This window comes from Lathyrus oleraceus, chromosome 1, assembly GCF_024323335.1.
Source record: "Lathyrus oleraceus cultivar Zhongwan6 chromosome 1, CAAS_Psat_ZW6_1.0, whole genome shotgun sequence".
NCBI lineage: Eukaryota > Viridiplantae > Streptophyta > Magnoliopsida > Fabales > Fabaceae > Lathyrus > Lathyrus oleraceus.
Window position 1 is genome coordinate 140,144,406 of NC_066579.1, and position 27,958 is coordinate 140,172,363.

The following is a 27,958-nucleotide window of genomic DNA, read 5'->3' on the forward strand; positions in this document are numbered from 1 at the left end:
ATATATGTGTTGGGGAGGAAACGGAAGAAACCGTCATCCACGAGGATATATCTCAGTGGGGAACTGCAGAAGGAAAGACAAACTTTTTCTGCTTATGGGGTTGACTCTATATGGAGAGATTTATAACACCCAACATCTGCTTGGGGAGATCTGTAAAGAGATCTATATCACCATAGCAGGAGACACGACAAACCAAAAATATATGGCAACAAATGCAACATGAATATCTGAATGTTTATGAACATGCATGAATATGCGTGATTTAGGTTTGATGAATGCTGACAAAACAGACAATTCTAACACAAACAGGTTCAGGAACAACGTCCGGTATTATACTTCCAGGGGAAAAACCAGCTGGAGAGCCAATCTGCGGAGATCTATATGCTGTAAAGCAAAGATCTACAGGTACTGCTGAAGAAGCAGAGGATCGAATATATCAGGAAACAACCCAATCAGGGTACAGAAAGTCACAATGGGCAAAACAGCCACCAAGACGGATCTGTAGGGGAACAAGAGAAGTCCCAAAGTATCTGCAAGGGATCCCAGTGTCAACTAAGAAACAAAGAGTGCATAAGCACGAACTGCTGTAGAAGCAACTCCACACAACTCCACTGGGGAACAACCCACTGAGGGAGAATGATATCATCCGAATAGAATCTAACTGCATAAGCAATTCTACTGGGGAAAACTGTCGGCTACTCTCTTGGGGAACAAGCCACTGAGGGAGGACAGATCAAACAAATATATTCTGCAACGAACCACTCCACTTGGGGAGAACACACAAAGCAAACTGATCACAACAAGTAGATTCTGCAATAAACCACTCCACCGGGGATCACAGACAGTCAGGAAATCAAATCCGTTCACTGGAGGCTAGAGCCATCATCCGACCATGTTGGGGATGAAGGAGTATTCAACGGGCAAAACTGCCATAACAAACAATCTGCAGACTATGCTGAGGAAAAGATGGTTGAAAATATACTGGGATATCAACCCAAATCAAAACTGCTCAGGAAAATAAATCCTGCTCTGCTGGAGAGAATAACTCTGATGGAGAGATAGCAACAATTCCGCAGACGACTCCGCCGGGGAAAAGGTAAAGTACCGGGTATCAAACCACTGACTTACCGAGTCTTCAAAAGAAAACCAATGCGCTGAGGAAACAGACAAATCCTGCTGGCACACTGCATGGGGAAAAGAGGTAACAACTCCACTTGCAACTCTGGTGGGGATATCAATAACAGCTCTACTCGCGACTCCGATGGGAGTATCAATCAATCAGCTATACTCATGACTGTGCTGAGGAGACAAATCAAGTCTGGGGATACAACCCACTGGAGAAAGTGACGGGGCACCCAGATGACAAACCATCAACCGCCGAAACTTCTAAAAGAAAACACCCATGCTGGGAAAACTGCTGCTGGAGAGAGAAGTCTTCAACAACACTTACTTGCGACTGTATTGGGGAACAACCCCAACAACTACTCTGCTTGAGGAACCAACCCCCAACAAAGATCTGAAGAAAGAAGGTACCACCAAACCAGGAATATGAACCAATGTCTTACCTGTTGGGAATCATGCCACCCTCGGGAGAGCACTGAGATATTCTTGAGTATCCTTTCAATCTTATGAATGTTCACTTTGTTTAAAACAACAATTTTGAAAAATTTGATTTGTTTAAAACAATGACATTTTATCAATTTAAAACAATGCAAAACATTTGTTGAATTGAAACAAATAAGAGTGCAAATAATTGGATAAAAAGCTCAAATTGATTTGATGGAATGGTAGTCTGCCAATGGCAAGACTCCATAGATCTGTACAAATTTGAGATCAGTGATATATATTGGAAGAGGGCTACATTGAACATAATGATCCTTTCTCTACCAATTTGAATCTCGATGTATCCGAAGCTTCGGTTGACGACGAATCGAGAATCTTCTGACGAAATGACGACTGATGAACAGAAAGTCTTGTCAGGATGCAGTTACTTGCCAAATCCCTAACTTTTGCCTAGATTGCCCCAGAGTGAGGTACTCAATCTAGCGGGATGCAAATATATTCTTTTTTCAAGTCTCTAATTTTTGCCTGAATTACCCTTGCGGGTTCTCCACCGAGACGCTCATTTTTGCCTAAGCCGCCCTTTCGGGTTTTCAACTTAGCGAGCTATTCTGTTTTTTCATATTGTTTTTTATTAATTTGCATATACCCTCTTTTTTTTATTAGGCAAAGTATCTCTTAACTGCATCTGAATTCACAGGACGAGTGAAATCCTCCCCATCCATTGTTGTAAGCATCAAAGCTCCGCCTGAAAAGGCTTTCTTAACAACATATGGACCCTCGTAGTTTGGAGTCCACTTGCCCCTGGAATCGGGCGCGAAAGACAAAACTTTCTTGAGCATGAGGTCACCTTCTCGGAACACACGAGGCTTGACCTTCTTGTCGAATGCCTTCTTCATTCTCTGCTGATATAACTGACCATGGCACATGGCAGTTAATCGTTTTTCTTCAATCAAATTCAGTTGGTCATAACGACTCTGAATCCATTCAGCATCAGTCAACTAGGGACTTGAGGGTATAATCTTTCTTTTTTCCTTTGGAAAAATTTTGAAAAAATTTTCCTGGTTTTTGATTTTTTTTATCTTTTTCACCCTCTTTTTTTTTTTTTTTTTTTTTTTTTTTTTTTTTTTTTTTTTTTTTTTTTTTTTTTGATTGCATTTGCAATGCCCCAGTTTGACTGTTTTGCTGATTCTCATGATACAGCTGAATGAGCCTCTTTTGTGCTCAAGAAGGCGGGTAATCTCGTCAGGAATCCCCTTCAACATCATCTTCTTCTGCCTCAGATACAAGGACTTCAAGATTGGGAGATGACGTTGGATCATTATGTTCAATGGGTTTAGAAATCCCTGCATAATGATTCTGGATAATGAAAAGCCTTTGAATTTTAAACAAGCAAATCAGTTATGCAGATGAAAAATGTTGTTTTTGTTTTTCAGGTTTTTTGTGATCACTGATTTCATGCAAAAGCAAAAAGTGAAAACAAATGGAAAAACAAATGTTTGACAATGCATTAATTGAATGAAAATATCATTGTATTAAATGCTGCCAACAATGTTATCACTTCTCCTTTTGGCATGGGAGAAGGGTTTTAAGCAAAATGAACAAATCACGCTGACTTATGAATGACCGTAGGAACATCCACAGCGACCCAATTGTGGCAGGACACCACCAGGAATAAAGAAATTGTTCGGATCTTCTGCATATTCTTCCAAGATAGCAGCAGCTTCTTCTTCAGGTTGATCGTCATGGATGAAACCTCCACTCTTGAACGAACCTTGCTCATTAAGTGCCCCAGAACAGTAGCCAATGCCAGCCCGGGATTGGTTAACTAGGAATAAATCCATCAACAGGAATAAATCCATTAAAAGCACTTAGGCTGGCAAAATCCTCTCTGAGTTCACAATTCTCTTGCTCAGGATGATCCATCAATCTGGCAGAGTTGGCTTTGGTAAAATACCGACAAAGTGCGTCTTCAAAATAAATGAAGATCGCAGGGTCAGGCCACAGGACGGGAGACCGGAACAAAATACCTGCTGATGCAAATGATGCATGAAATGTTTATGCATATGCTTGTTTTTTGATTTCAAAGGAACCTGAGGGTTTTATTTGCAAACTTTGAAATTTTGAGCATTTTGATCATATTTGAGAATATCTCATCAGATATATCAGGTGAAAAAATTTTCCCGGTTTTTTCATGTTTTGAAATTTTTTGCAAATAAACTCCTTTGAGTTCCTTGAAAATTTTCTTTTTTCTGATGACATGAATGCGGATGAATGCGTGAATGCATGAATGCAACAAACACACTCAAGGATCAAACAAAGCACACCAAACAAAGGTCGTGGGAAAGCTCTATGTATCCCTAATATCAATCATCCATTTTGGTGGATTTAGGTTTTCACCTTATCGACACCCAAGTTCCATTGATATTAACGGTACATGAACCGGTTCAGACATTCTTAATATCAACCAGCCGCTTTGGTGGATCTTAGGTTTTACACCTGATCCGGGATCCATTGATATTAACAATGTTTGAACGACTCAACCACGAATCACGGGTTTGTTGAGAGTCACGAGCATGGAGTCTCGGTTAAGAACCACCCAAAGGGAGTGTACTAGGGTTTAGACCTGCCAGACATGTTCTATCAGAGGTTCCCATAATCATCGTTCCATCTTTCGAATATTTTCGGAGGAACGAATACTCGTATTCCAAGAATATTCTCAAGAGAAACTCTTATGAGTGTAGTATCGTGTAACAATCGTATCAGAACTGACATCTGAACGACCTCCGCACTACGGTCCTAAAAATAGGCCAGGATGGGTTTGGTAAACTAAGGTCCTTGGCTTCTGCGGAACATGATTGAAAGAATAATGCCTAACCACAAATAACTTGTGTGACATTATTAGTTCAACATGACCTCCACCAAGTGAATGGACTCGCAAGTCAACTGGCTAAGGACTACTCCACACCAGTCGACAAGACTATGCCATTCTCCTATCCTAGAGTGCACTCGAGTTCGGGTATAGAACTCATCTCACAGATCACCAAAGCAAACAGCAAATGTATATCAAGCAATTCACACATTACAATCAATACATTCATCCCAAATTGTACAAAAATATGTCAGATAAAGAATAATAATATAGCACAACAAGGGTGAAAAGTAGGCAATACAACCAGGGATGATACTTTTTCCCCAGCAGAGTCGCCACTTTTCTGTAGCGGTGTATTCGTCGCTATATGATCTATCGATTAAACCATAAGCTATGAGATACGTTGAAATTTCGAGTCGCCACCGCACTTTTATTTATCCAAAGGATTGGCTAAAAAGCGAACAAAAGCCTAAGAAGTTTTACACGTAGAAAACTAATAAAAAGATCAGAGATTCTGGGTAAGGGGTAAATTACGCAATGGGAAGGTGTTAGGCACCCACTACGTCCTAGGTACTCCTAGGGAGCCCTTTTCACACTTGTTGTAAAATATTGTTATTTGTTATGACAAAAATATTGTGCAAACATGATTGGGATGATGAGAAAAGAATATACAAGTTTTATTGGTTATTGGGTTCGAACGGATGAACCCGTTGCCTACGTACCTTCCATCAAAGGTAAGGATCAGAACGCCGTAGTTCGGCTAAAAAATTTCCAAAAGTTGGTGGATTCAGTTTTAAACACAAGCACTGAGGCTTTTCATTATCAATGGGAGAACACTCGACCAAAAACAACATCCACCATGCGAGGATAGCTTCGACGTACTAGAGGGGTTAGCCCTGTTTGAAGTACGGAAGTCTTACTGTCGACTCACTAAGGATAGGCAAGATTTACATCAACCACAATGATAATTGAAGCCTATGGCTAATGCATGAAGATTAATGGACAAAGCCAAAACAAGTGAATGAGTGAAGTTAATTGATTGTGATTATGAAAGTGAAGTCAGAGTATGATTAGGATTGATTCAAAAGAAGTATTATGAAAATGGAGTTTGAAAAAAAAGTCAAGGACTTGAGTCCAGGTTTTTAGTTTGAAAACGTGAAGATGTTTGCACAACACTTATGTCAAGTTTGAAAGATAAAGTGTGAAAAGGTTTAGGACATAATGAATGATGAATGGATGAAGATGGATTGTAAAACTTCTTAGAAGATTCACTTCTTGAAATCATATTGAAGATGATTCAAGTGTGTCCTTTGGAATAGAAATAAGCAATAACAAACAAACAAAGCAAAGAAAGGCGGATATCGGATGCCAATCACTGGTCTTATACCAATCTCCTAAAACAAAATGGGATGTCAGCTGCCACTCAATGGTCTTACACTAATCTCCTCAAACAAAGAAATAAAAGGCGGATACCGGATACCAATAGATGGATTTACACCAGTCTCCTAAAAACAGAACAGGATATCAGAAGCCACTCAATGGTCTTACACTAATCTCCTCAAAAGAAAACAAGAATGAAACGTGGAAGTCAACTGCCAATCTATCTGGACTTAGGTTAACTCCACAGTATGGTCCTAGGAAATCCAATGCCACATTACAGGGACTTACAATGGATCCTCACATACAAGAACAAAAGCAACAACAGGATCACAGGAATGCAAATGCCAACTTACAGGGACTTATAATTGCAACCTCTCACACAAACAGATGAACAAACTATGATCACAGGAAAGCAGATGCCAACTTACAGGGACTTATAACTGCAACCTCACATACAAATCAAACAGATCAAATTATGATCACAGGATAACAGATGCCAACTTACAGGGACTTATAACTGTATCCTCACATACAAACAGATAAACAGAAGATATGAGTGACCAATGAGGTCTTACACTCTATCCTTCCATATCACAGGAACAAAGGCCAAAACAATGGACTTACAATTGTCCTCAATGGGCAAACAACAATAATAGCATCACAACAGCAAATGAGATGAACATGCACTAATGGCAATTGATGATGATGATAAATGCGTAACATACAAGCAAGCAAGTGCATATGAAGCAATCAATCAATCAATGAATATCAAACAGCACACTCTATAGCCAAAACAATGGGGGCTCACACAAGAGGTTTTGACTTTAAAAGTCCACTGTAATAGGTGAAGGTCGCTCTTAACCTTGCCATTGAGAGGCTAAGGTGAAGCAGATGAAAAGGAGATGAGGGGTGTGCCTCATTGCTTCTATCTCAGATCAGAGAGAGCATCAAAGAAAGTGTGGGAGTTCAGAAAGTAGGAACTCTCTCCACATTATTGACTCGATTAGATCTTGGGTATTTATCTCAATGCTTCAACCATGTAATGGGAGCAAAGAGAGGACACACTGAATAGTGGGGGATAGATTGCTTATCCCTACCTTCCACCAATTGCCTTACTTGAAGGACTTTTCCTGCTTAGGACAAATTTAAACAAACACAGGCATTGCCTCTTAAGGAGGACTTCAGACAGTTTGCCCGGTCAAATAACAGACCGGGTCTCCAGACTACATGAAGAAGAAAGGTTTATACCTCAAAGCAAATGCTAAATAGCAAAGCAAGCAAGTTCAAAGAACTTAGGCAACTAAAGTACCTGAAAAAGTCAAACCAATTAGTAGACAGTTCAACAGTCAAAAATCAAAAGGAAATAACCAAAAGTCAACCACAGAGGGACCAATTGTGCAAGGCACAAGGACTCAAGCATATGAGTCACCTATAAAACAAAGGTTAGCACATTAAACAATCAACTAAAACACATATTTGAATGATCCTCAAGGCATTGATGCTTAACCTGAAACAGATGAACTCAACATAAGCTCAGAAGACCACTAGGACTAGCCTAGGGTCAAAGATGAAAGAAAAAGTCAAGGCAGCAAGAAAAAGTCAACCCAAACCAAGTTTAAACATTCAAGAAGCATTCTCAATTGGATTCATAATCATATCATGCATCATGGTCATTTTGTAAACCAAAGAAGTCAAAACATGGCAAGAGGGAGCATACAAAAGTCAACAGCAAAGACTTCATTCAAAAGTCAACTCAAACAATCTCAAAAATCATGAAATAAATCACACTCAATCCTAACATCTAGCATGGTATACATGTAAAATTTCATGGCATTTGGATGAGAGGAAGGCATTCAAGTAAAATCATGAAGTCAAACCAAATTCAAGTAAGCATGGTGAAAGTCAACAAGCATGGGTCAACTTCAAAAAATCATATCAATTTGAAAACAGAAGAGAAATGAATGAGATTAACACCAATGCAAAGCTCAAAGAGTCTAGTTATCACATATGAAATTTCATGATCATACAATAAGATTTGAGAATTTCACAAAAGATTTGGCAAGGCATAGCACAAAAAGTCAACAAATGACCACATACGGAAGAAAATTCACAATCAAATGGAAAACAGCAAGATTAATTCCAAGAAAATTCATACATCAACTAGACATGCAAAGGATCATTCATGCAAAATTTGGGGTCAATTGGATAAGAGGAAGCATGTGAACAAAAATTGGGAAAATACATAATCATGGTATAGCACCAAATGTAACACATGACTTCAGAAAATCATAACTCTCAATCCACAAATGATAAATGCACAAACTTTATATGGAAATGAAGGTCAATGTGTCTAGTTTCACCACAAAAAAATTTCAAAGGCATTGGATATAACATGAGTATTTCACAATTGAAATGGCACAATGTATCATTTATGCACACATGTTGAGAAATCATTTATCATTTAAAATCCAGAACATGGAAAATTAATTAAAATTCACCATAAAATACTAGACTCAATTGTGATCATGTGTAAAAAATTTCATAATTTTTTGATGAACAATGAAGGAGAAATTAATTTGTGGAAGATGGGTGATCAATTGGTGCAAGCATGAGCAAAAGGCATAGCAAATAGTCAAACCAAGGTCAAAGCAGTGGCATTTGTGTAAATATGTTTCTCACTAAACCAAACGACACAGTTTTAGGCATGGCAATGAAATATTGTGATTGGCCCATTTTTCAATGAAACAGTACACGCATGGAGAACCAACAAAAGCAAACAATTGAAATCCATGTTCTGGGCAACATTCATACAGTATTAGGGTTTGGCAGCAACATACATGTATCCTCATCAATCAAACACTAAACCATGAATGACCAACATATCCAGCCTCAACCATAAAACACGGCTATGAAACAACAGTAGCAACATCATCACTGACAGCAGCAGGCACACATTCATCATTAACAATGTTCATCATCATACAGCCAACTTCAAACAGTAGGGCATAAACAGCATGGCAGCTTCACATATTTCCAACATCAATACCAAAACTCGATCAGCATACAACAGCATGAACAAAACATCAACCAGCATCATCAAATAATCATGGCATGGTGGATATCATACAAATATCATACGACAGAAACCCAACAAACCAAATGGATCTTCTGGACAGCTCATCATAACAGCAACATCATGCATTCATCAACCAAATTCATCATTAAAATCAACAGCACATGAACAACAGTATCAGCCAAAAAATCGTGGCCATGAAATATCATCAGTGAGCAACATTAATCAACAGCAAAACACACATAGACATGAGAATTCTGGCCGGGGAAAGTTTGGTATGAACAACAGGGCATTAGCAGCATCAATTTCATGTTTATGGTTCACCAACATCAAGCCAGTTTCAAGCACAAACACATAATGTCATGGCCTTGGTGCAGCAGGTTCATGTAACAGCAGCAGGGTTTGAAATTCATGTTCATCAAAATCATCATCAATTTGCAGCATGGCTAAACAGCATAACAGTGACAACATGTTCAAACAAATACCAATAACAACAGGCCTGATTTTGAGGGAAAAACAAACTGGAAACAAACTAGGGTTTAAGAGATACATCCATGTTTCACCATCTTCATGTTCAACCATTAATCATGAACAAACAATCATGAACAGAATCATCAATAATCAAGCATGGCAACACACTCAATCAACATGGTACATCATAAATCCATTAGCCATTTCCATCAAAAACACACAAACAACCAAGATTCGAGCAAAAACACACATGCACATTAAACTTTAGATCAGCATATTTTCAAAAATACACAACCATTTTTACAAACTCATAGCTCAAAATGATCAGCACAAGAAGACCTACATGGTACATGGCATGTTTTAGACAAATAAGAAAATCGAAAATCTTACTTGGTTCGAAGAACTCGATGCTGCAGTTTTGTTTTGGTTGATTCGAGTGCAGACAGGTGCTCACACTGTTATGGACTGATGGAACCTTGAAGGAAACGCGCTCAGTGAGGCTTTGAAGCTTCCAAATCTTGTTTCACCATTGAAGATCCTTTGCACAACAGAGCTTGAAAATGGCCATCCAACTGGGGTTCTTCACTTGAAAAGCGGCTCACAATAGTGATAGATGATGAAGAGAAACAAAGGAAATTCCAGGGTTTGAGGACTCAGCAGCACGTATCCAAATCGAGCAGAAAATGAAAAATGAGAGCAGAGAATTTTTCTGTTATGTTTTTGGCTGCAGTTGGTTTCTAGGGTTGGCCAATGTCAGAAAAAATGTTTAAATAGGTCTGTTTAGTTCTGGTTTAAGGAATGCTAAGCTGGATTATGTTTAATGACACCACTTGCATTCTGCTAAGTTAGTACAAATGAACATGGAGGTGCAAGGCTGTACCCGAATTGGGCCTGTAACCAGCTGTAAATGACATTTGCCAAAGCTGTATTTGGTCTGCACACGAATTGGTTAACTTGTTTATGCCAAATGAAAATGATTTGCAAAAGTTGCTAAATTTGACATAAGGCATAGGGAGGGTGCAAGCTGCACGGATGGGCCTTGGCCAGGCTGTAAATGACAAACACAAATGCTGTTTGAACTCTGCTTGTGGTTTACTAACATTGCCTTGCTTTCATGCTTCCATTTGCTAAGGAATACCATATTTGCATTTTGGCCAAAATAGTGGTAGGATGGTGGTATGACCATGGTTTTGGAATTGGAACATGTTACAAATGTGATTTAGAACATTTTCCAATTGGCAAAAATGAGAAAAAGTCCATAAATCAAAAAGTCAACTGTGAGTCAAACTTTGATTTTTAAAGGAATAGGTCCAAAAATGCCATTTTGATTGGCAAGGTTTTAGGTCATGAAATTTATATTTTTGGAAAGAGGATGAAAAATGTGGTTTGTAGGAAAAAACCCCACCAAATTTGGCCTTATGGTTTGAGAGATATGGCTCGTTGAAGTTCAAAAATTGGTGAAAATGATTTGATCATATCTTGACAACCACACATGGGATTTTGATGTTCTTGGACTTTTTGAAAATGGGAAGACAAGATCTTCAACTTTCATGTTGGTCAAAAATTCGTTTGGAGCTTGTATCATGATGTAAGTTTAAGATCAAGAAGTTTCCATTTTTGGCGGTTGAAATTACAGGTCCACTTTCTATTTCTGGAAAATTTTCTGATTGGCTTGATTTTCTTCCATGATGAGGTTAAACATGATATATGAGACTTATACAAGCATGAATGAGCTCCTTCAGATCAATTCTATCCATCACATCTTGATTAAATCCACAGTTGACCAAGGTTGACTGTCTGTTGACTTTTCTAGGGTTTTGGACTGATTGATCCTCTTCTGATGAATTCCAAACCCTAATTCCTTGAGACCTTGACTTCAAATGATGTCTCAAGTTGTTTGAACCTTTGATTATTAATCATGGTGCCCAAATTCTGCAAGAATGGCCACCAACCATTGCTTTGACTGATCAATGACTGACTTTGACCTAATTGCTGATGATTGCTTCAACTGCAAGCAACAAGGTTAGACTGACAATATTTTTGTACTTTTTTTAAATGATAAACATATGAAAGCAAAGATATACAAATGCAAAGTATGCTTGGTGATCAAGAAACAAACCCACAAGGCAATCTATCCACTAGGAGGGAAGCAAAGGCATGCAATGATCCTTGAGGTTATGATATGAATGATATGGGCCATGAGGGATCTTAGGGCCAAAATTGGGGTCTTACAGCTGCCAAGAACCGCTCATTGACATGCCTTGTGGACCGATGCCCACTCCCCGCCCTCGTCGGCCTCGAGTGTTACACGCTCACCAGCTTCTGATTGGTTCGTCTCTGAACCATATCGTACTGGGAAAGGTATGGCTCTGAAACCATTTGTAATGCCCATAATTACTTTTAGGATTACAAACTAACCCCACAAACCAACACGGGTCTTTTAAGCATGCATTGTCCTCACTCACACGCTTTATGGGAAACTTCATCGAAGATCACCCATCCAAATATTACTCCAAGTCAAGCACAATTAACTATGAAGTTTTTATTTTTTAGGCTATCAAAAAGAATATGTATCATATTGGTATAGGTAATACCAATCAATCCTTATAAGCCTTCCTTCAACCATACAGTCCCATACCTGCACAATCGCAAGATCCATCTCATTCCGATGTAAATTGGGTTTTTTCATAGAAGCTTCCAAGAGCCACTAATTATCATGCCTTGTGCATCTCCGAACACTCTCTGTCCTTGTCGGCCTCAAGTGTTTCAATGCAACCAACTTCCGTTAGGTTCGTCCCTGGACCATGTTGTACTAGGAGAGGTCTGGCTTTGATATCATTTGTAATGTTCCAAACTACTTTCAGGATTACCGACTAACCTCATAAACCAACATAAATCTTTTCAGCGTGCCTTGTCATCACTCACACAATTTTTGGTTAACTTCCTAGAAGATCACTCATCCAAATATTACTCCAAGTTAAGCATAGTTAACAATGAAGTTCTTATTTGTTAGGCTACTGAAAAGAAGATGCATCTTATTGGTATAGATAGTACCAATAAACCCTTATAAGCATTCCTTCAACTATGCAGTCTCATACCTGCACATCCGCAACATCCCTCTCATTTCGATGTAAATTAGGTTTTTACTTAGAACCTTCCAGGATCCGCTTATTGTCATGCCTTGTGCACCGGTGACCATTCCCCGCTCTCGTCGACCTCGAGTGTTACATGCCCACCAGCTTCCACTTGGTTCGTCCCCGAACCACATCATATTGGGAGAGGTCTCACTCTGATACCATTTGTAACACATATATTTCTTTCAGGATTACCAAGTGACCTCACAAACCAAAATGAGTCTTTTCAGCATGGTTTGTCCTCACTCATACACTTCTCGAGAAAGTTCTCAGAAGATCACCCATCCAAATACTATTCCAAGTCAAGCACCATTAAGTATGGAGTTTTTATTTGTTAGGCTACTAAAAAAAGATGCATCTTGTTGGTATAAGTAGGACCAATCAATCCTTATAAGCCTTCGTACAACAATGCAATCACATACATGCACACCCTAAGAATCCCTCTCATTCCGATGTGAATTCAGTTTTTTCCTAGAAAATGCCAATATCCTCTCATTTTCATGCTTTGTGCACCGACGATCACTCCTCGCCCTCTTCGGGCTTAGGTGTTACATGCCCAACAACTTTCGCTTGGTTCGTCACTGAACCATATCATACTAGGAGAGGTCTGGCTCTGATACCATTTACTCATATTGCTTTTAGGATTACTGACTGACCCCCCAAACCAACACATGTTTTTTTTCCAGCATGCCTTATCTTGACTCACATGCTTTATGGGAAACTTCATATAAGATCCCCCATGCAAATATTACTCCAAGTCAAGCGCGCTTAACTATGAAGTTCGTATTTGTTATGCTACCGAAAAGAAGATGCATCTTTTTTATATAGGTAATACCAATCAATCCTTATAAGTCTTCCTTCAACCATGTAGTTCCATACCTGCACAACTATATGATCCCTCTAATTCCGATGTAAATTTGGTTTTTACAAAGAAGCTGCCATGATTTGCTCATTGTCATGCCTTGTGCACCGATGACCACTCCATTCCCTCGTCGGCCTTGCGTGTCACATGCCCACCAGCTTCCGTCTGGTTCGTCCCTGAACCACATCGTACTGGGAGAGATCTGGACCTAATACCAATTTTAACGCCACATACTACTTTCATGATTATCGATTGACCCCACAAACCAACACTGATCTTTTCAGCATGCCTTGTCCTCACTCAAATGCTTTCTAGGAAACTTCCTAGAAGATCACCTATGCAAATACTACTCCAAGTCAGACACGCTTAACTATGAAGTTCTTATTTGTTAGGCTAACGAAAAGAATATGCATCACATTAGTATAAGTAGTACCAATCAATCATTATAAGCATTCCTTCAACCATGCAGTTCCATACCTACATAACCTAAGGATCCCTATCATTCTGATGTGAATTCTTTTTTTAACTAGAAGCTTTCAATAGTCGCTCATTGTTAATCCTTGTGCACCGAAAACCACTCCCCGCCCTTTTCGGCCTCGGGTATTACATGCCCACCAGCTTCCACTCGGTTCGTCCCTGAACCATATCTTCCTTGGAGAGGTCAGGTTCTTCTACCATTTTTAACGCCTCATATTGCTTTCAGGATTATCTTCTGACCACACAAACCAACACATGTCTTTTCAGCATGCCTTGTCCTTAATCACACGCTTTCTGGGAAACTTCCTAGAAGATCACCCATGGAAATACTACTCCAAATCAAGCGCTCTTAACTATGGAGTTCTTATTTTTTATGCTACCAAAAAGAAGATGCATCTTATCGGTATAAGTAGTACCAATAAATCCTTATAAGCCTTCCTTCAACCATGCAGTCTCATACCTGTACAGCCGCAAGATCCCTCTCATTCTAATGTAAATTAGGTTTTTGCATAGAAGCTTCTAGGGGCCGCTCATTGTCATGCCTTACGCGTTGCTGACCACTCTCTACCCTTGCCGACCTTGAGTGTTTCATGCCAACCAACTTCCTCTTGGTTCGTCCTCGAACCACATCATACTGGAAGAGGTATGGCTCGATACCATTTGTAACGTCCCAAACTACTTTCAGGATTACCGATTAACCTCACAAACCAACACCGGTCTTTTTCAACATGCCTTGTCCTCACTCACAATCCAAATATTACTCCAAGTCAAGCACAATTAACTATGAAGTTCTAATTTTTTAGGCTACCGAAAAGAATATGCATCTTATTGGTATAGGTAGTACCAATCAATCCTTATAAGACTTCCTTCAACCATGCAGTCCCATACCTGCACATTTGCAAGATCCCGCTCATTCCAATGTAAATTCGGTTTTTTCATAAAATCTTCATGGAGCCGCTAATTGTCATGCCCTGTACACCGACGACGACTCCCCTCTCTCGGGTTTTACATGCCCACTAGCTTCCGAATGGTTCATCCCCGAACCACATTGTATTGGAAAAGGTCTGGCTCTAATACCATTTGTTATGCCCAAACTGCTTTCATGATTACCAATTGACCCACAAACCAACACGAGTCTTTTCGACATGCTTTATCCTTACTCACACGATTTTCGGGAAACATCCCAGAAGGCCACCCGTCTAAATAGTATTCCAAGTCAAACACGCTTAACTAATAAGTTTTTATTTATTAGGCTACTGAAAATAAGATGCATCTTGTTGGTATAGGTAGTACCATTTAATCCTTATATGCCTTCCTCCAACCATGTAGTCCCATATCTTCACAACCAAAGGATCCCTCTTATTTTGACTTGAATTTGGTTTTTTCCAAGAAGCTTCTAGGAGCCGGTCATTGTCATGCCTTATGCATCGACGACCACTCCCCACCTTCTTCGGTCTCGGGTGTTACATGCCCACCAGCTTCCACTTGGTTTGTCCTCGAACCACATCATACTGGGAGAGGTCTGGCTCTGATATCATTTTTAAATCCTCAAACTTCTTTCAGGATTACCCAGTGACCCCACAAACCGACCCGAGTCTTTTTACCATGCCTTGTCCTCACTCACACGCTTTTCGGGGAACTTCCTAAAAGATCACCCATGCAAATACTACTCCAATTCAAATGCGCTTAACTATGGAGTTCTTATTTGTTAGGATATCAAAAAGAAGATGCGTCTTATTGGTATAGGTAGTATCAATCAATCCTTATAAGCTTTCCTTCAACCATGCAGTCCCACACCTAAACAACTGTATAATCACTCTTATTATGCTGTAAATTCAGTTTTTTCATAGAAGCTTCAAGGAGCAACTCATTGTCATTCCCTGTACACCGACGACGACTCCCCTCTCTCTCGTTTTACATGCCCACTAGCTTCCATATGGTTCATCCTAGAACCACATTGTATTGAGAAAGGTCTGGCTTTGATACCATTTATAATGCCCAAACTACTTTTATGATTACCAACTGACCCACAAACCAACACGAGTCTTTTCAACATGCTTTGTCCTTACTCACACGATTTTCGGGAAACATCCCAGAAGGCCACCCGTCTAAATAGTATTCCAAGTCAAACACGCTTAACTAATAAGTTTTTATTTGTTAGGCTACTGAAAATAAGATGCATCTTGTTGGTATAGGTAGTACCATTTAATCCTTATAGGCCTTCCTCCAACCACGTAGTCCCATATCTTCACAACCTAAGGGTCCCTCTTATTTTGATTTGAATTTGGTTTTTGCCTAGAAGCTTCCAGGAGCCGGTCATTGTCATGCCTTATGCATCGACGACCACTCCCTACCTTCTTTGTGAAGGAGAATAGCCATCCAAGGCGCAACAGAATTTAAAAATTTCTCCATTTAGTGATCCTTACGAATGGGCATGATCAGTGATAAAATCGTTACCTCTTGTGGCGCTTCAAACCTTTGGTGCAGATTTCTGATAATGATCAAAACCTTTGATACAGATCCACGGGGCGATCACGAACGTTGAACGATGACAACGTCTCTACTCAGTCCACACGAACGGATTCCTTCGATCGCAGTGCTAGCTGTTATGAATGAAGGCTTTGAGTGAGAGAAAGAGGGAAACAAAATTCCAAGTCTCTACTTGAATTTCAGTCTGAGTGGAGTGGAGTGACAATGCTTCTACCCAAGGGGTTCTATTTATAGAACCACTTGTGTGGGCTTCAAGCTAAAAAGCCCACTTAAGTGTATTTTGCCCATATCTCATAATATGCCAAAATCACTTAAGTATTTGGTACCTTACCATATTTCGTTTCCACTTAAGTGCACCGTACCTTACGGTGTTCCTTAGTTACTCTATTTCTCATCAATCCGTCCTTTGTGTGTGACCCTATAGGTTTTCGCGGCGTTGGCAATTATATTAAATCACGCATTTAACATAATAAACAGTGAGCGGTATCTAGCAATACATCACTGCTACCCAAGTCACGAAAATGTCATGTGATCTGACAAAACCTCTTGTGATAATAATTATGTGTATAATTACCCCTTTGCCCTTATGTCTATATTGAACACAAGGTATAGACCGTGTCACCCTTGTCCAGTTCAATATTGGGCCCATAGACATTTATCCTGTTACGCAGGATTGACAAATTCCATCTAGGACACTCATGTCCCTCAACATGCTTCGTGGAGTACCTATCAACTGTCTTTATGGTTATCCAGTTACGGACAACATTGGATCAGCAATAAAGCACTCGACTCTACATCTAGGATCCATAGTGGTTTCAGGTCGAAGAGTGGTATACACTATTATCACCATGAGAATAACTTATGACACTTTGCATAACTTTCTATATAGTATTCTCATAGAGGGTCAATCCGGTATAAATATTACTCCTAATATTCATACCTATGTTTAAGACTTGATAACTCTTTATCCATGATCTATGAGATGTGATCATCAGTCTACAAACATAATAGTCTTAATGCTTTAATGTTATCCCACTTCACATTAAAGCTCGACTACGGATACTTTAAGAACAGTGCCCTTATGTTTAATGTGTTCTCATGATTAAGTCACACTTAATACATTAAACGGACTATCTATTCTAGGGACTTTATTAATCAACCATAATAAAGAAAATGCCTTTTATTATTAATAAATAATTCGATACAAGTACCAAAAGTATTGGCCTCTAGGGCTTACACCAACACTTCGGTCTCGGGTGTTACATGCCCACCAGCTTCCACTTGGTTTGTCCCCGAATCACATCATACTGGGAGAGGTCTGGCTCTGATATCATTTTAAAGCCTCAAACTTCTTTCAGGATTACTGAGTGACCCCACAAATCGACCCGAGTCTTTTTAGCATGCCTTGTCCTCACTCACACACTTTCCGGGGAACTTCCTAAAAGATCATCCATGCAAATACTACTCCAATTCAAATGTGATTAACTATGGAGTTCTTATTTGTTAGGATATAAAAAAGAAGATGCGTCTTATTGATATAGGTAGTATCAATCAATCCTTATAAGCTTTCCTTCAACCATGCAGTCCCACACCTGAACAACTGTATAACCACTCTCATTATGGTGTAAATTCGGTTTTTGCATAGAAGCTGCAAGGAGCCACTCATTGTCATTCCTTGTGCACCGGAGACCACTCCCCACTCTCATCAGCCTTAGGTGTTATATACCCACCAACTTTCGTTTGGTTCATCCTTGAACCACATCGTACTAGGAGAGGCCTGGCTTTAATACCATTTGTAACTCCTCAGAATGATTCAGGATTACCGAGTGACCCCATAAATCAACCCTAGTATTTTTAACATGCTTTATCCTCACTCACATGTTTTTTGAGAAACTTCCCAGAAGGTCACCCATCCAAATATTGAAGGTGTGAAAAACATAAGAAAGGGGGGGGGGGGGGGGGGGGGAGGAGGGGGGGGGGGGGGTTGAATTGGGTTTTACAAGCAAAACCTTTTTCAAAAACAAAAACACCACTAACAAGTTAATAACAAAGAGATGTTTGTTTTAGTCCATAAATGGATTTTGTTAATTTGAAAATCATATTCTTTGAGTCTCCTGACACAAAGTTTTTTGTTTGCACCATACAAATCATTTCATCAACGTAGAGGAAATCTGTCTTAACATTCATTTGATGGAGTTCCAAATCATAATGTGCACAAGAGCCATGATTGTCCTAAAAGAGTCTTTCAATGAAACCGGAGAGAAAGTCTCTTTAAAGTCAATCCCTTCCTTTTGAGTATAACCCTTAGCCGCAAGACAAGCTTTATACCTCTACACATTACGGTTAGAATCCCGCTTGGTCTTAAAAATCCATTTGCAACTAATGGGTTTCACACCTTCTGATAACGGGACAAGTTCCTAAATTCTATTGTCTTGCATGGACTTATAATCCTCTTTCATTGCTTCAATCCAATTTTACGAGTTGGAATCTTGCATGGCTTGACTAACGTTGATTGTATTATCTTTCATCATATCATTATTTTCCTCATGTTCTTGGAAAAAGACTATGTAATCATTCGAAATAGCATTTCTCCTTTCTCTAGTGAATCTTCGCATGTGTATTGGTTCTTGTAACAGTTGCTCTTGAGGATTTTGAGTTTGTTCTTCATGAATTATCAAATCATCTTGAGTATCAGGAAATTCAACAATGTCATGTGGAGGTTCCATACTTGCTTCATCAAAAGCAACTATATGAATCAGTTATGGAAATTGTTACTGATTCTTCCTCTAAATCTCTCTAACCTTATTCTTCCCCTCAAACTCAATATCCTCAAAGAATGTAGTTCTTCCCATCTCAAAAATTTAATTTAATTTGGGATTGTAAAATTTGTAGCCCCTAGATCTTTCATAATAGCCAATAAAGTAACTGCTCAATGTTCAGGAGTCCAATTTATTTCCATTTGGCCTATAAGGCCTTGCCTCAACTGGACATCCCCACACATGAAAATGTTTCAGACTAGGCTTCCACCCAGTCCAAAGTTCATAAGGTGTTTTGGCAGCTGCTTTTGTTGGCACTCTATTTAGAATACAAGTTGTAGTCTTTAGTGTCTCTCCTTAGAGTGACTTTGGCAAGGTAGAATGACAAATCATACTCCTTACCACATCCTTAAGAGTCCAATTCCATGTTTCAGCAACACCGTTCATGATAGGTGATCCTAGCATAGTATACTGTGGGACGATTCCATATTACAGTAGGAATTTGGCAAAAGGCCTTAGACGTTGTTCACCTGGACCATCATATTTGTCCTAATATTCACCGCCATGGTCAGATTTGACTTTCTTAATTATTTTGTTGAGTTGATTCTCAACTACACCTTTAATGATTTGAACACATCAAATGATATAGACTTTTCATGTATAAGAAATATGTATGCATATCTAGAATAATATCAATGAATGATATAAAATATTGTTGACCATTCCAAGAAGGTGTCGGAAATGATCCGCAAATGTCCGTATGTATCAATTCTAAGACATTTGTAGCTCTATATACACCAAATTTATTTGGTTTGGTCTGTTTGCCTTTAATGCATTCAACAAAAACATCAAAGTTCATTAAGTCAGTGGAATTTAAAATTCCATCACACACTAGTCCCTCAACTCTATTTTTAGAGATGTGACCAAGGCGCTTGCGCCATAATGCTCCTGAATTATTATTATCAATTTTGCGCTTTGTACCACGTGTTTCCACATCTAAGGATTCTCCATAGGTAACTATTGTTTCAAGCAAATATAGATTATCATGACTCATAAGTGAACCAGTTCCAAAAATATTTGAATTAAAAGACAACTTAAACATATTATTTCCAAATGAACACAAATAACTTGATTTGTCCAAAGAAGAAACTGAAATTAAATTTCATCTAAATGACGACACAATAAAGGTGTCTTTTAAAACCAAATAAAATCCAGTACTCAACAATAATAATCTAAAATTCCCTATAGCTTCCACCTCAACTGACATGCCATCTCCAACATAGATTTATCTTTCAACATCATTTGGCTTCCGGTAGTTCAGACAACCCTGCATCTCCAACATTGAAATATTGATGTTAGTCGTTGCACCCGAGTCTAACCACCAAGTGTTTATAGGTACTGAAACTAAATTGACCTAAGAACAGACCAAAGTGAGAAATGTACATTTCTTTCCACGCCAAGCGTGACATTTAGGACATTTCTTCTTCACATGTCCAAATGCTTTACAAAAGAAACAATTATCATCCTATTTTTATTTCTATTGTGCCAGAACACTAGCATCTTCATTCTTGGGCTCATAATTTTACTTTCTTTTGCCATTGTCTTTAGAGGTGCTAACAAGATGAGCACTTTCTGTTTTATCCTATTTCATTCTTTCCTTTTCTTGCACACAAATGAAATGAGCTCATTAAGAGACCATTTCTCATTCTGACAGTTATAAGATATCTTAAACAAACCAAACTGTGAAGGAAGAGAAAGTAATACTAAACGAAAGAGCAAATCTTTAGACAACTCAAGCTTTAATGCCTTAAGTTTTGAAACAATGTTTGACATGCTCATAATGTATTCCCTTATATTTCCTTTGCTTTGATTCTTCATGGAAATCAAGTTTTGAAGAAGAGTACTTGTTTCCGTCTTATCGCTTTTTTTAAAGTGCTTTTCAATCTCAAAAAGGAAATCTTTAGCATTAGCTATACCTTCAGATATAGTATCGCTTTTTTCCAGTCCTTGTAAATTTTCCCCATTAAGGACCAAAACTGAATTAAGGTTAGCAAATATTGAAGCAATTGCAGCTGAAAAATAAGCACAAAATTAAACATTTTGAATATACTCACATAAAAAAATTGAATTATCAATTTGTTCAAATGAAGACATAACACATTTCAAGATACCTAGTGCATCATCAATGTTGAATCTTTTGGACACTAATATTAACTGTCAGTGGTACTCTTGTTGTAACAATCAAGCATTGATAATAAAAACATGTCGAACAATAAACCCCTCTTTGGATTGATTTATTATTCACATGTAAGACCTCATAATTATCACATATTTACCATCACAGACGCGTATAAAACTGACCAACCAACAAGTGTCCTTGAGTCAATTGATACATGAATAAACATACACACAAACAAAAAAATATTCAACATTTTTCATAAGAAATTTTCACAAAAAGATGTCACTTTAACGATTTTTTCATTTTAATTACTCACTCAAAAGTTAAAACTCACTCAAAAGTTAAATTACTATATAAATTTACAAACCGCTGTCAAAAGTTGAACAAAATTATACCAAAGTTAATTTAGTTTATTATGCGAAGTACAACAAAAATACACTTTTGAATTTTACAAAAGTCCAAAAACTTACAAAATAATACAAAATTAAATCACATATATTATTAATTATAATAATAAACCATTTAAATATTATAATTAATATATAAATAACAAAACCAACCATTAATGAAAACAATACTAGAGACTAAACTATCTAACAACGGTTGAATAATTCAAACCACGTGGCTACTGCAATTTAGATTATCGATATACCTAACATCATTGTTACTTCAATATTAGCTAGCAATTCATGATTTTAGTGAAATTGCAAACTTAGCTAAACAATCCTTAATTTTAATGAAATTTAAAACAAATTTTGATGAAACCAAAATCTTAGTGACTCATACTCACAGTTTGTGAAAATTAGGTAGGAGTCGCTGCATTATTACGAATCACTTAAAGGAGACACAATTACATGAATCTTAAATAATTTGATGTAAATTTCGAAACAAATAACACGCTATTGAAACAGAATGTTATGATAAACATCCTAAAACAATAACCATATACTAATAAATGAGTTTACCAGCATAAAAAAACATAAACCTTACACAAATGGATGATAAAAAAAATCCCAATTATGGAAGCCTATTATGAAAAAAATCTTAAATTCATATTGAGTCAGATATGAGTGACTCTGATATCACTTGTTAGATCTTTTCATAATTTTATGATTTCTATCAATATAGAAATCAAGAACATAACTTTAAATTAATCCCTATGAGTCAATAACCCATCAACTTATATCCCTTAAACTCATATCAGAATTGAATAAGATAGTAAAAGCGGAAATGTACCTGAGTTTACCATTTAGAATCATTGAAGGTTTGTAGATATTTGATTTTTCGATTTGTAGAGTTTCTCTATGGCTAAACAAAGAACTAAACACAAAGCCATTTCAACCATTACACTCTTAATTATATCTTACAACTGACAACGAAAATTGTATATAGCCCTGATATTTTGTCCAATGACTAAAAAATATCATAAGTATATACTATTGCAACCAAAACTTTTTATGGATATATAGCCAGCTATAATCCACAAAATAAAACTATTTGTTTAACTGAGTGGTTGCTTTGATCGAAGTGGTAGATCTTGATGTAGTCACCAAGAGGGAGTTTTAAGTGTTTAAAATGGACTTGGAGAATCCTTATGACTCATATAGTTGGTCGTTCATGGACTATATGTTGAGAAGGTTTGGGTTTGATGTGAGGTGGTGGGCTTGGGTATGAGCTTTTATCCTCTCGGGTAGCCTTTATGTCTTTGTTAACAATTTATTTAGGGAGGAGATTAGTATCCAAAAAAGTCTTAAGTATGGGGACCCTTAACATCGTTTCTCTTCCGTTTAGTGGTAAATGCTTGACACGCCACAAGTGCATAGCCGTGTGAAGTAGTAAAAAATATCGAACCACAAAGATCAATGCTTTAAGTATCGAATTTCGCCATATCGGTGTATATCTAGAGAAATCGAAAATATGAGTTTTAGTGAAAACAACTTAAAGAAAAAGCACTTAAATGAAAATAACTTATTTATAAAATCACTTAATTTCCAATTGAGGAAAACAAGACTGAGGGTTATGGTTCTTACTCTAACACAATCGCACGGTCCATGTCACTCCTATTACGAGAATTCCGCATAAATTAGAGAAAATAGATAAATATGGGTAATATCTACTTTTGCCAGCACATTTCCCTATCGACGATGAATAATTCGCCTGCTTTCGCATGTCTGAACTACTCATTGATGATTCATTATTTTTTCTCAGCTATATAGTTTTCTCAAATTCGTCCAATTGCTTTCGTTGTATTGGACTCGGTTGCTTAAAAATATGCGCTCCGGTATCGACACATATCCTTTCAGACTTCGGTCGATACCTAAGAACACCTTACTTTCGTACACGAGTTGGAATACATGAACTAAGATTATAACATAAGTTTATGCTAAAAGTCTTGTAATTGATATGTGACAAATCATACAAATGGTTTAACATAACTCCCATAACCCCTAGTCCCTAATGAACTACTAACTCATGGTGAGAGCAAACAAAATCAAATCAGTATTCATTCTCAAACTCATAAAAAACAATTGTAATGGAAAATAAATTAAATAAAAATAAATAAGAAAACCTGATTTTAAAATAAGCTTTGATCCAATATTGCTCCCTTGGAGACTTGAGTAAAGAGGAAAATATGAAATACATAGAAACTTGTGGAATAAAACTTACCTTCTAAACTCATAATAAGCTATGAGTTTTATAAAAAAAGTAAAAGTAGCGTAATATATTTGGTTCAATGCCTATTACATCATAATAATATCAAATCAAAGAATTCCTAAGAGCCACAATCATTGAGGGTCAATCTAAAAAAGGAAACAAAAGAATCCACTCTCGCCCTCCTGCTATGACCCGTAGCAGCTGCTACAGGTGGCCGTAGTAGGTCCCTGCTTTTTGTACTAGAGATGGATCAAGGGAACCCCTAGGCACCTCTGCTGCTACGGGTGGTCGTACCAGCCCTTTGGTTTTACTATGGGGGAAAATTGACTTTTGTTTTTTTTGTTGCCTTTTTTTGCTTGTTTTTTGTCCCTTTTAGTCTTGGATGCTCATTAGGCCTTGAAAATAGCAAGAACACACAACCAAACCGTAAAACATGGTAAGTAGAAGTAAATCGGCCAAAATGTAATGAAATACTAATAGAAATGATTAGAAATAACGATACGGAAAATCACTTTTCAATTTTTTTAATGCCTCAATGAAGAGGGCTTCGATTGGGGTGAACTCGGGTTTTAAGTTTGGTTTGGAAGGTTTAAAGGCATTTTACCTCAAGTATGGTGAAGATATTGTTCTAGTTGGGGTCCCATCGAAGCATTCTCTTTTGACTTTTAATATGATTCTCAAGAGTTTTGAACTCGTATATGGCCTTAAGGTTAATATTTATAAGAGTTATGTTTTTTGGTTTAATGTAGGGAGGGAGTTTCGGGACCTGGCAAAGGATTTCTTGAATTCTAAATCAGGTAGCCTTCCTTTTAAGCATTTAGGGCTATCGGAAGGAGCTAAACCTAGGAAGGAAGGGACATTTGACCCCCTGGTTAAGGTTTTATCCACGTGACTTGCTTTTGGGGGGAATAGGTTTGTGAGTCTAAGAGAGAGAGAGAGAGAGAGAGAGAGAGAGAGAGAGTTATCTTACTAAATTATATTCTGAACTCAGTTCCTATTTTTTCCCTTTCTTTTATGAAGATGTCAGTTAAAGTTTGGAAGAAGTTAGTAAGGATGCAAAAGAGGTTCCTTCGGGGAGACACAAGGGGAGGGGGGACTAATGTAGCTTCAGTTAAGTGGGAGGACGTGTGTAAACCTAAGAGTGGTGATGATTTATGGGTTAAAGATCTAAGGCTTGTGAAATTGACGTTGTTAAGTAAGTGGATATTGAAAGTTCTTAGGGATAGGCAACCTCTATTGAAGAATATTGTTTCTTCTAGATTTGAAGCTCATGTGTGTTGTTCCCCATTTAGTGGCAATGTGATTAATTTAACAAAGGTATCCTTCTGGTGGAGATGGGTTTCCCTTTCTGATTCCTCACTAGATTAACACTAAAACTGGCTAAGCTCTTCTTATTCCAAAGTGATTAGGAATGGTTTAAATACAAGTTTTTGGCAAGACATTTCGGGAGGGAAGTTCCCGTTGTGTCTTTTTGAGAGGTTATTTCTCATCTTGGAGACTGATAACATGAAATAATATCACATTATTGGACTCGATTTAATTAAATTATATTATTATTTGATTCGATTTATTTCATATTATTCGATATTACTTGGTATTTTCCTTCTATTTATTTCAGGTCACACTATTTGAAGCATACGTGAAAAAGAAAGAAAAGAAGGTGCAAAAAGAGGATAAAAAGCAATCCACTAAAGCCCAGCCCACAACTACAAGGAGAGGCGCTGTGATGCTGTGACGATCGCCACACAAGGTGTGACGAGCGTCGCGCCCTCCTGCTAAGTGTTACGAGCGCCACACAAGGTGTGACGAGCGTCACACCCCATTCCTATATTTTTGGCTTTGACGCGTAACAGAAGCACGTTCACCCTTTTATTCGCTTGACCAGTTGACATGTGACCAAAACCTACTGAAGGACGTTGGAAGAAACGGTCACTTGATGGAGTGGTATAAATAGATCCAATGGTGGAACCCTGCAGCTCTCTCTGAATTTTCCAGTTTTTCGGCACCGTGCATTATTTTTACTGCTTTTTAATTTTCCAGCACTCTACTTATCTAGCAATTTTTATTTCCTTTTCTTTTCCAGTCAATTTTCAAAGCATTCAATTAATTTTCTCACAATAGTTTCTACACCGGAAACTATTGTGTACATTTTACTGGATCTAACCTTACGTTAGATCATAGTATTTTATTCCTTCGCCTTTATTTTACTGTCTGATCGAAGATTGTGAAGAACAAATCCAACCGGTCTGTGGTGGAGTGTTCAAGCATCGAAGCTAGGAATAATCAAGATCTCTATTAATTTTACAGGTTCTTTAATTTTATTGTTTTAATTTATATATGCTCTGTACTGCTGTTTATCTATATTGTTTGTCTGACATGGCTGTATTTAAGCATAATTATTGTTTAGGCTTGTTTAGCATGTCCGGCTAAATAAACTTAGGTATCGGTATGTAAAGTAAGCGGAATAAAGGAATCAAAACTAAGTTGGTTTAAATTTATTTAAAGATATAGTCACTCTTTTTATGGTCTCAATTTACAGGGTTAATACCAAAGTTTTTGTACGAGAGTAAAAGACATAAAGAAGTTAAAATCAATAGAATGACAGTTTGAGCTTTTAACTGGACAGTGTAAATTGGACATTAATTTTAAATCAGGGCGAAAGCAATTTTTAGAGTTAATTAAATCCTAATCATTTTCAAAAAGTATTTTTAAAGGTTAAATGTGAGGACGAGAGTTAAGCATTTAAGTTTAATCATATAATCTAAGTCAACAGAGCGAGAGTTTGAGACGAGGGTGTTTAGATGGTTAGCATTTTCTTAAAAAGAGTTTCTATAGATTCTATTGTTTTCAAAAAGTGATTTTAGTTTTAACTAAATAGTGAGAGCGTACGTTAAGGTAAAATCATAGTCTATTCAACAGAGCGAGAGTTTGAGAAAAGATTTTTAATGAATATTGTCTAATGAAAGGACTTATTTTAAAACTAAGAAACCAACGAAGATTTGATTCCCTAATTATGACGAACTACATACCGATATCCGCGTTATTCGATATTTAATCTAGATCTTATTTTAGTTTTACTTTTCCCCCTAATCATCAAAGTATCATCCGCCTTAGCTTTACGAAGTAACCTTAGAAAACGGTATATCGATTCATAAGTCCCTGTGGGATCGATATCTTTTATTACTACGCGATTAGACTGTGCACTTGCAGTTAATACCCCAATAGACTCATAAAGTCGCGATCAAGTTTTTGGCGCCGTTGCCGGGGACTTTTATTTAGTCGATATCGTAACTCTTCTGTTACGCTGTAGAGACTAAGGCATTTTTTTATTTTTTTTCTTGTTTTTCGTTGATTTGTATGCCACACACTCGCTCACAAGGCGAACCGTATTACTTACGAATCAACGACGTTGAACGATATCTCTGAGTCTTACGAAGAATTCGGGAGTATCGTGCTGCAAACAATCTTCCTCCAATCGAAATTCCTGATCTCAAAAATCTTCTTCCTTTGCCGATACCCGAGATGGAAGAACCAACTCGTGCTCTTCGAGATTACGCCGCTCCATCGCAAGATGAGCCGCATTCGAGTATTGCTCCACCCGCAATCGAAGCAAACAACTTCGAACTTAAACCTTCGCTGTTACAGGCAGTGCAACAAAATCAATTCTCTGGAAATCCTACCGAGGATCCAAAACCTTCATTTATCCGTATTTGTTCAATACGACGATACTGTTAAAGCTAATGGTGTCACTTCAGAGGCAATTCGACTTCGTCTCTTTCCTTTCTCGTTAAGAGATAAAGCTAGAAGATGGCTTCAGTCTCTTCCTTCCAACTCAATCACCACATGGAATGAGTTGAAGAAAGTCTTTCTTGCCCGATATTTTCCTCAAAGCAAAACAGCTGTGTTAAGAGCCCAGATAAATGGATTTAAACAGAAAGATAACGAGTCTCTTTTCGAAGCATGGGAAAGATACAAAGACATGATGAGACTTTGTCCACACCATGGTTTAGAGGACTGGTTAGTAATTCATACCTTCTATAATGGTCTCT

At 37.8% G+C, this 27,958-nt stretch overlaps 2 protein-coding genes and 1 pseudogene across 2 annotated transcripts; 1 reads left to right on the forward strand and 2 right to left on the reverse strand.

Moving 5' to 3' along the window:
• Positions 1 to 20,722: 20,722 nt before the first annotated feature.
• Positions 20,723 to 23,934, reverse strand: LOC127095980 (uncharacterized). Its single transcript, XM_051034618.1, has 2 exons — positions 23,922 to 23,934; positions 20,723 to 21,147 (listed from the first exon to the last, which is right to left on the reverse strand). The coding sequence occupies exons 1-2, from the start codon at positions 23,932 to 23,934 to the stop codon at positions 20,723 to 20,725; spliced, it is 438 nt and encodes a 145-aa protein (XP_050890575.1).
• Positions 23,935 to 24,444: 510 nt separating this feature from the next.
• Positions 24,445 to 25,277, forward strand: LOC127095990 (uncharacterized). Its single transcript, XM_051034622.1, has 2 exons — positions 24,445 to 24,786; positions 24,930 to 25,277. Exons 1-2 carry the CDS (start codon positions 24,445 to 24,447, stop codon positions 25,275 to 25,277), a joined length of 690 nt encoding a protein of 229 aa, XP_050890579.1.
• Positions 25,278 to 27,817: 2,540 nt separating this feature from the next.
• Positions 27,818 to 27,917, reverse strand: LOC127116040 (uncharacterized; annotated as a pseudogene).
• Between the last annotated feature and the right edge of the window lie 41 nt (positions 27,918 to 27,958).